Source organism: Ascaphus truei, chromosome 13, assembly GCF_040206685.1.
Source record: "Ascaphus truei isolate aAscTru1 chromosome 13, aAscTru1.hap1, whole genome shotgun sequence".
Classification (NCBI taxonomy): Eukaryota; Metazoa; Chordata; class Amphibia; order Anura; family Ascaphidae; genus Ascaphus; species Ascaphus truei.
Window position 1 is genome coordinate 12183045 of NC_134495.1, and position 10080 is coordinate 12193124.

General features: G+C 49.9%; 1 protein-coding gene across 1 annotated transcript; it reads left to right on the plus strand.

Annotated features, from left to right (window-relative positions):
- Positions 1 to 3829: 3829 nt before the first annotated feature.
- On the plus strand, positions 3830 to 9524 carry SDF2L1 (stromal cell derived factor 2 like 1). Its single transcript, XM_075568532.1, has 3 exons — positions 3830 to 4074; positions 5414 to 5610; positions 8165 to 9524. Exons 1-3 carry the CDS (start codon positions 3888 to 3890, stop codon positions 8447 to 8449), a joined length of 669 nt encoding a protein of 222 aa, XP_075424647.1. The 5' UTR covers positions 3830 to 3887; the 3' UTR covers positions 8450 to 9524.
- Positions 9525 to 10080: the final 556 nt, after the last annotated feature.

A 10080-nucleotide genomic window follows, 5' to 3' on the forward strand; every position in this document is an offset into this window, starting at 1 on the left:
AGCGGCTCAGATCCACACCTGCACAGGTGAATAGCAGCTCAGATCCACACCTGCACAGGTGAACAGCGGCTCAGATCCACACCTGCACAGGTGAACAGCGGCTCAGATCCACACCTGCACAGGTGAACAGCGGCTCAGATCCACACCTGCACAGGTGAATAGCGGCTCAGATCCACACCTGCACAGGTGAATAGCGGCTCAGATCCACACCTGCACAGGTGAATAGCGGCTCAGATCCACACCTGTACAGGTGAATAGCGGCTCAGATCCACACCTGCACAGGTGAATAGCGGCTCAGATCCACACCTGCACAGGTGAATAGCGGCTCAGATCCACACCTGCACAGGTGAATAGCGGCTCAGATCCACACCTGCACAGGTGAATAGCGGCTCAGATCCACACCTGCACAGGTGAATAGCGGCTCAGATCCACACCTGCACAGGTGAATAGCGGCTCAGATCCACACCTGCACAGGTGAATAGCGGCTCAGATCCACACCTGCACAGGTGAATAGCGGCTCAGATCCACACCTGCACAGGTGAATAGCGGCTCAGATCCACACCTGCACAGGTGAATAGCGGCTCAGATCCACACCTGCACAGGTGAATAGCGGCTCAGATCCACACCTGCACAGGTGAATAGCGGCTCAGATCCACACCTGCACAGTTGAATAGCGGCTCAGATCCACACCTGCACAGGTGAATAGCGGCTCAGATCCACACCTGCACAGGTGAATAGCGGCTCAGATACACACCTGCACAGGTGAATAGCGGCTCAGATCCACACCTGCACAGGTGAATAGCGGCTCAGATCCACACCTGCACAGGTGAATAGCGGCTCAGATCCACACCTGCACAGGTGAATAGCGGCTCAGATCCACACCTGCACAGGTGAATAGCTAGTTGCTGTTTACAGCAGTTGTTCTGTCAGATGACAAAATAGTCCCGATGGCACAGTTACCATTACAAACAGCACGGAAAAGTCCTTCTATACTGGCTAGTAGCAGAGCTTACCGTATAAGCAGAGGGCAATGCTGCAGGGCGTCACACTAACGCACTAATTAAAGTGCAAGTATAATAACGTTCAAACAAAGCAACTAATTTCTGCACAGATAAAGCAAAACTGCTCAGAAGCCACAATAACAGATACACTTACAGAAGATGAAACTGGCATAAACAAAAAACATCCAACGCGTTTCGTAGGAGCAAACCTACTTCATCCTGTAACCTGATGCTAACGCAGCTGACTTACAGTAATAATATTATTGTGTTGGAACGCACAATCTCCATGAACATAAGAACGGACAGTAAGGACTTAAGAAAATGTTCTCTGACCCGTAGGGTTGACAGGTGGCTTCTCCAAAAATACAGGACACAGTAGTGAAAGGTTCGACACGCTCGACACACACACTCGCAACTCTTTCCACTCAACGCTGTTTCCTCCTCTCTTTGGCCCCACCCCCAGGCTCCTGACACCTCCTGCCGATTGGCTGCATTACCCAGCAGCAGCCAATCAGGATGGAGGAAGCCGCCCAGCTCCACAGCAACAGCCCTGCTCAGGGAAATCCTGCGCCCCCCAAGCCGGTCAGGTCACTATGTCCAGAGAGGTAATACCGTATTCACATACACGTCCAGAGAGGTAATACCAGTATACAGATACACACCCAGAGAGGTAATACCGGTATACAGATACACACCCAGAGAGGTAATACCGGTATACAGATACATGTCCAGAGAGGTAATACCGGACACATACACGCCCAGAGAGGTAATACCGGTATTCACATACACGCCCAGAGAGGTAATACCGGTATACACATACACGCCCAGAGAGGTAATACCGGTATACACATACACGCCCAGAGCGGTAATACCGGTATACACATACACGCCCAGAGAGGTAATACCGGTATACACATACACGCCCAGAGAGGTAATACCGGTATACAGATACATGTCCAGAGAGGTAATACCGGACACATACACGCCCAGAGAGGTAATACCGGTATTCACATACACGCCCAGAGAGGTAATACCGGTATACACATACATGCCCAGAGAGGTAATACCGGTATACACATACACGCCCAGACAGGTAATACCGGTATACACATACACGTCCAGAGAGGTAATACCGGTATACACATACACGCCCAGAGAGGTAATACCGGTATACACATACACGCCCAGACAGGTAATACCGGTATACACATACACGTCCAGAGAGGTAATACCGGTATACACATACACGCCCAGAGAGGTAATACCGGTATACACATACACGCCCAGAGAGGTGATACCGGTATACACATACATGTCCAGTGAGGCAATACCGGTATACACATACACGCCCAGAGAGGTAATACCGGTATACACATACATGTCCAGTGAGGCAATACCGGTATACACATACAGGCCCAGAGAAGTAATACCTGATACATATATGTCCAGAGAGCTACAGTAATACCGGTATACACATACATGTCCAGAATTACGGGGGAGGAGGGGGGGAAGGGGGGTGTGAGGAGGGGGGCGCAGGATTTCCCCAAGCAGGAAGAGAACAGTGTTGCTGCTAGGGGGCTGGGCAGCTTACTCTATCATTATTGGCTGCTCATGGGTAATGCAGCCAATCAGGAGAAGGTGTCAGGAGCCTGGGGGTGATGCCAAGAAGAGGAGGAAACCGCATTGGGGCGGAGAGAGGGTGTGTGTGTATCGAGTGTGTGTGTGTATCGAGTGTGTGTGTGTATGTGTGTATGTGTGTGTGTCGAGCGTGTGTGTATGTGTGTATGTGTGTATGTGTGTGTATCAAGCGTGTGTGTGTATTAAGCGTGTGTCGAGCGTGTGTGTGTATCGAGCGGGTGTGTGTATCGAGCATGTGTGTGTATCGAACGTGTGTGTGTATCGAGCGTGTGTGTGTATCGAGCGTGTGTGTGTATCGAACGTGTGTGTGTCGAGCGTGTGTGTGTCGAGCGTGTGAGTGTATCGAGCGGGTGCATGTAGCAAGCGGGTGTGTGTATCGAGCATGTGTGTGTATCGACCGTGTGTGTGTGTATCGAGCGGGTGTGCTTGTGTGTGTATCGAGCGTGTGTGTGTATCGAACGTGTGTGTGTCGAGCGTGTGTGTGTATCGAGCGGGTGCGTGTAGCGAGCAGGTGCGTGTATCGAGCGTGTGTGTGTATCGACTGTGTGTGTGTGTATCGAGCGTGTGTGTGTATCGCGCGTGTGTGCGTGTGTATTGAGCGTGTGTGCGTGTGTATTGAGCATGTGTGCGTCTGTGTGTGTGTATATATCAAACGCGTCGCACCTTTCACCATTGTGTCCAGTATTTTTTAAGAAACCGCCTGGCAACCCCCTAACAGTTAATAAAATTAAAAATGTAAACATTTAAAATAAAAAAATAAAGCTTAATAAAAACCATTTGCATTGAGGTACAGGCCCCTCTGGCCAGGAAAGGGTTAAAATAACGAGACCCCGTACAAGTGTTACAATGAGTGACGTGTCAGGCCTGTCCCTGCCAAGGAGACAGCTCCAGCAGTGAAAGGGTTAAAGGTCCCAACACCTCGCACCCATCCAAGGTGATAATCTAACAGCTGACGCCTCGGTCAACCATTGGTTGGCTCTTGCTTAATGAAGCCTGCCGTGGACCAATCACCTCCTCCCTCGTGGCTACAAACCGCGGGCGTACCGCCTCGTGACTGACAACCCTAAGCGACCAATCCGTCATTCTGCCGTTGGGCCCGCCCATCAAACGTGGGCGGAGTTTGTGTTGCGGCGGGCTGTGATTGGTCGGGAGGGGCGTGACCACGCGCCTCCCGGCCGTTGTCAGGCGCTGATTGGCTGCGCGGGGTGTTGCGGGAAGTGCTGGGAGTTTGCGGCTGTGTGGGACGCGATGCTGCGGGCGCGGTGTGGGCTCCGCGCGGGGCTCGGGCTGCTGCTGCTCGGCCTGGGCTGCTTCTGCTGGCGGCAGGTGGAAGGGAGCGAGGCCGCGGAGTATGTGACCTGCGGCTCGGTGGTAAAGCTGCTCAATACCCGGCACAATGTGCGACTGCACTCGCATGATGTCAAGTACGGATCCGGTGAGGAGAGAGGAGGGGGACCCGAGGGGGGGAGGGGGGAGAGAGAAAATAGGGGGGCCGCGGGGGAGCGAGATAAAAGAGGGGGATTCAGGGGGAGAGAGAGAAAAAAGAGGGGGATTGGGGGGGAGAGAGAAGAGGGGAATGGGGGGGAGAGAGAAAAGAGGGGGATGGGGGGGGGGAGAAAAGAGGGGGATCGGGGAAAGAATAGAAAAGGGATCGGGGGGGGGAGAATAGAAGGGGGATCGGGGAGAGAATAGAAGGGGGATTGGGGGGGAGAGGGGAATGGGGGGAGAGAAAAGAGGGGGGTTGGGGGGGAGAGAAAAGAGGGGGTTTGGGGGGAGAGCGCAATGGGGGACAGAGAAAAGAGGGGGGTCGGGGGGGGGAGAGAAAAGGGGGTGGGGGGGGAGAGAAAAGAAGGGGATCGGGGAGGAGAGAGAAAAGAGGGGGATAGGGGGGGAGAGAGAAAAGAGGGGATCGGGGGGGAGAGAGAAAAGAGGGGATCGGGAAGGAGAGAGAAAAGAGGGGATCGGGGGGGAGAGAGAAAAGAGGGGGATCGGGGGGAGAGAGAAAAGAGGGGGATCGGGGGGAGAGAGAAAAGAGGGGGATCGGGGGGGGAGAGAGAAAAGAGGGGGATCGGGGGGGGAGAGAGAAAAGAGGGGGATCGGGGGGGAGAGAGAAAAGAGGGGGATCGGCGGGGAGAGAGAAGAGGGGGATCGGGGGGGAGAGAGAAAAGAGGGGGATGGGGGGGAGAGAAAAGAGGGGGATCGGGGGGGAGAGAAGAGGGGGATCGGGGGGGAGAGAGAAAAGAGGGGGATGGGGGGGAGAGAAAAGAGGGGGATCGGGGGGGAGAGAAAAGAGGGGGATCGGGGGGGAGAGATAAAAGAGGGGGGTCCGGGGAGGGGGTTGAGAGGGGGGGGGAGGAGAGATGGAGAGAGACACACAGACACCCGGGGGAGAAGAGAGGAGGTGGGCCCGGGGGAGAGTGAGAGAGAGGTTGGGACCGGAAGGGGGAGAGGATTTGAAACCCCCTAATTCTTCCCATTGTGCTGTCTGCTAGGAAACCTCAGACCCGTTATGTCCCTTTTTGAAGGGAGAGGGGCAGCTCTGAGTATATGGGTTTCAGTTCTGGCTGATAATGCTATGATTTGTGGGATATACAGCTGGCATGTCCCTCTTAACACCTCAGCGTCCGCTGTGTGTGTCCCTATGTTATAGAGCCATGGTATGTGTAATAACACTGTATTTACTAAGCGATGCACGTCAGTACGGTGTTATATGGATGGGCAGCACTTGGTGTATATGGCGTATAACATTTATACCTTCTTCTTTCCTTTATCAGGAAGCGGGCAGCAGTCTGTTACTGGCGTGGAGACCTCGGATGATGCCAACAGCTACTGGACGATACGGGGCAGGCTAGATGGTGCCTGCCAGCGAGGGGAACCCATAAAGTGTGGCCAGGCCATCCGCCTGACACATGTGAACACGGGGAAGAATTTGCACACGCATCACTTCTCCTCCCCACTCTCTAACAACCAGGTACCTGCAGGGCTGGGAAGGGTGCAGGAGGACTGCCCCACATGCCAGGCAACGGGGGGTGGGTGCAGGAAGTGGGCTAGAGAAAGTGCTCTAGAAGCACCCCACATGCCAGATTGGGGGAAGTGGGTGGATCAGAGTGTGCAGGACTAGAAAGGGTAGTAGGACTGCCTCACCTGCCAGCCGGGGGGTGAGTTTTATATGAGGAAGTGAAGCGGTTACAGGAAGAGCAGATTACCAGTATTGTGCAATAACAAATAAGTGTCCCAGTAAAATGCACGGCAGGAAGCATATGTAAACTGAAATACTCATTTTTAAATGATCTTAACACAAGACCGTATTGGTCTCTTATGCCGAGGGGAAATATATACACACACACCTTCCTAAGTAAAGCATTTACTGGCGAGTGCACACTAGGAGATAAATAAAAGCAGATCCAATCGCCAGGAGGAAAAAAAAGAGAGAGCGCTTCAAAGGTAAGTGTTCAAACATGCGTGGATATACAGATATAGAGATCTATCTATCTCTATCTGTCCATTTGCGTTTGTACACACCTCTGATGAAGGAATCTTGAGAGGTTCCGAAGCATTGAATTTTTTTTTTTGTAATGTATGTCCTGGAACAGGATTATCTATCTCTGCTCCCCCTGTTCTCTCCCCCCCCCCCTTCTTTGCAGCTCTGCCTGCTAGCCCTTTATTTAGAAGTACTTTCCCTGCCCTTATAATTCCCAGTGCAGGTGGAAATGGATACTTTTAGATATTTTCTCAATCACCTAGCTTGCTGGAGTTGGTTGCTATGACAACCCCCTTAATTCCCCTGGCATAGTGGACTGTACCATTGCCCCCTGCCTGTATTCACAGTTTCCTCAGCCCAGTCTCTCTTCCTGTGAGACACCCTCTATTTTCTTTCTACCTCAGCAGGCCAAGTAAGCACAACTCATGCCTTCCACCTCTTGGTAAGGGTATCGTTTTTTACTCCCCCCCCCCCCCACTATAAGCACCATCTCTCACCTCTCACTATACCACCATCTGCGAGTAACTTTGTATATCTGCTGCTTTCCAATAAAGTGAAGAAAAGACAAAGAACTTGTGGTGCTTGTAAAAGGAACTAGTTAAGCTGTCTGGCCATGTATTACTCAGCGTGACCGCTTTGGCTCCAGAATAATGTATAATATACTTCTTTTTTTTTTAGATCACTGACCTTTTGTGGTGTGTCCTTTTTTTAAACTGGACCTCCAAGTAGTTTTGTGTCCACAGAATGAATTCATGTTCCACATTATTCACCGATGTAACCGTTGGTTCAGCGTAGCTGACGGATGGTACCCCTGAGTCGGGATTGCGGTGATGTGAAAGCGCGCAGGCGTGTTTTAAATGGTAGAGAAGGCACAGCACGTTATCATTTTAAGGCATGGGGGCTGAACTCCAGAACCTCAAGCCCCCTCCCCCAACGGGTCAGGTTTTCAGAATATCCCAGCTTCAGCAGAGGTGGCTCAATCAGAGGCTGTCTTTGACTGAGCCACCTTTGCTGACGCAGGGACTGATTCAGCCACCTGTGCTGAGCTGGGATATCCTGAAAACCTGACCTGTTGGGGGTGCTTGAGGACTGGAGTTGAACACCGCTGATTTTAAGGTATAACACTTTTATAATTTTAAGGTATGTTTAGTAGCATTTCATTTTTGGGCCTTACGAGACCAAGTATCATGAAAAAGCAAACAGAGAATATCTTCTACAACAGGGGGGGGGCAACTCTAGTCCTCGGGGGTCTTCACCAGGTCAGATTTTAAGGATATCCCTTCTTCAGCACAGGTTTCTCAATCAGTGGCTCAGTTAACGACCTATGCTGAAGCAGAGATACCCTTAAACCCCGACCTGTTGGTAGCCCTTCAGGACTGGAGTTGTCCCCCCCCTCCCCCCTCTCTACACAATCGTTTGTAGCTAAAGATGTGCAAATGCCTTCAAATGTTCTGTACTGCATGTTTCACCGTGTTCTCTGTCCTGTTCTTACAAAAATGCCCATGTTACGTTGCCCAGACGGGGACGGGGGGGGAGGGGGTTGGGGGTGTGTGTGTATATCTATCTCTCTATCTATATCTATCTATCTATCTATCTATCTATATCTATCTCTCTATCTATATCTATCTCTCTATCTATATCTATCTCTCTATCTATCTCTCTATCTATATCTATATCTATCTCTCTATCTATATCTATCTCTCTATCTATATCTATCTCTCTATCTATATCTATCTCTCTATCTATATCTATCTCTCTATCTATCCCACGTGACCCTGCTCACTGACTGTCAAATCTAGCCAAATTTTGTTGTGTGAAACTTGTCATATTTGTGACATTTTTCACGCACACAAACCTTGCAAATTTTACCTCCGGTGCAAACCCATCTAGTTATATCTCTCGGGAAATCGTGCATCAGCCGTTGCCGTCTGCAGGGATCACCGGCGTCGCTGAGACATGGCAGCCATTTTTGTTTTATTACGTGTTGCCCATCAATGTATTTGACTTCTCCAAAACGCTCAACTCTTCCCGCTCTTGTTGACAGGAAGTAAGCGCCTTTGGGGACGCCGGAGAAGGAGACGAGCTGGACGCTTGGACAGTGCAGTGCAGCGACGCACTGTGGGACCGCGAGGACGCAGTACGCTTCAAGCACATTGGAACCAACGTCTTCTTGACTATTACAGGCGAGCAGTACAGCCACCCGATCCGAGGGCAGCGAGAGGTACACGGCATGACCAACCCCAATGCCAACAACTATTGGAAGGCAATGGAGGGAGTGTTCATCAAACCCAGCTCCATGCCGGGTGCCGCCAAGCACGATGAGCTGTGAGGGGGCAGAACTTGGACCCCTGCCATCCAATGGGGAACAGCCCAAAGCTATATGAAGTCAGAATTCGCTGTGCTGCGTCTTTAACTTGATGGCATGGACCCTCAAGCATCACTGGAGGCTTCCCGGCCTCCTTAATGCACTAGCCTCCTCCAATACCAATCTCCTCGTAGGGGAAGGGAGACCTCCCCTGGTCTCGCAGGCCGGAAGGACTGGGCTACATTCCGTATGTTACATTCTCTGTTGGGAGAGGTTTGGTATCTTTTTATACAGTGTAGCACACTCATTGTTCTACGTGGAGGATGTATTGGCCAACCATGCCTGAAAATCGCCTTTAACTGTGTACGGGGAAAGGTATCTTTTATCATTCTAACACTGACCCTTCTGTGGAGCCGGTCATAGAAAAAACTGGTTAGGAGTTCTTCTTCTTAGATTCTGTTTGTAAACACATACATCCCCGATTTAGAAAAACTATATATACATTCCAGAAGGTTTTGTGTGCATACAGTAACAAAAAAAGTGGGAGCATGTTCACACTGGGGTAACTGTGTTTAACACTTTTTTTTGGGGGGGGGGGGTATTTAGGAGCAAAGGGAGAATTCCTATTTATATAAATTCTCTTGTTTCTTTGGAAAATATTTTTGCCCTTGTTCACATTGCCAGCGTGCGCGTGCGTGTCTTTATACAATGTCATCTCACAAAGTGCTAACGTTTCTCCCAGGAAAGATGTAAATATATGAGGTGTTTCACTTTTCCGCTACGATTCACTCTGTGGGAGCTGATTGGGAGGGAAAAAAACAATGCTCTTTCTTTTTGAACCCCTGGATGGATGGAAGGAACTCTGTGCCAGTTCTGGGGACTCTTATACTGTATAGCTGCCTTTCCCTCTCCCCCCCCCCCCCCCTCCTTCTGGAGAAATCTCTTGAATTGGTAAAAGCGCCTGTATCAAACGCAGCCCAAGTGTCCCGGCAGTGTTTTTGATATTGAAGGAAAGAGAACATCTCCTCCATGTTATAAGGCTGGTGTCATGTTTCAGTAATTCTGCTTTTAGGAATAAAGACGTTTGTTAGAAATAAAACAGACTGTATTCTCTGGTTTGTGGTCTGCTGCATCTTGTGTTGGATTAAATTAAAAAAAAAATGTTTTTGTTGATTTTTCATTTTTTAATGTGTCACAGAATGGGAACTCGAGACAGGGTGAAAGTGTACCTTTAGGAGACGATGCCAGAGCTTCTCGGGTCGCATGGCAAGAAGATCCTCAGGGGAGGGGCCTGAACTTCTGGATCACATGACTGCTGCTCGGGGGAGGGTGTCTGAATTTTCACATCACATGACTGGAAGCTGCTGAGGGGAGGGGGTATGCTCCACAGTACACATTAACTGCTCTCTGTCACTCTCACACTAATTGAGTTTTCCTTTGCTCTCTAGTCTGGGCCTGCATAGATTTGGGAATGACATTTTTATTTTGAAAAGAACAATAAAATAACTTGAATAAATGTTATATATATATATATATATATATATACACACACACACCATCTAAGGTCAAGAATGTAAATGCACAAAATATAAAATTAATTATAAACTTTTGTCGATGTTACAAAATGGTGCAACTTATGGTAAACTTAATAAAAA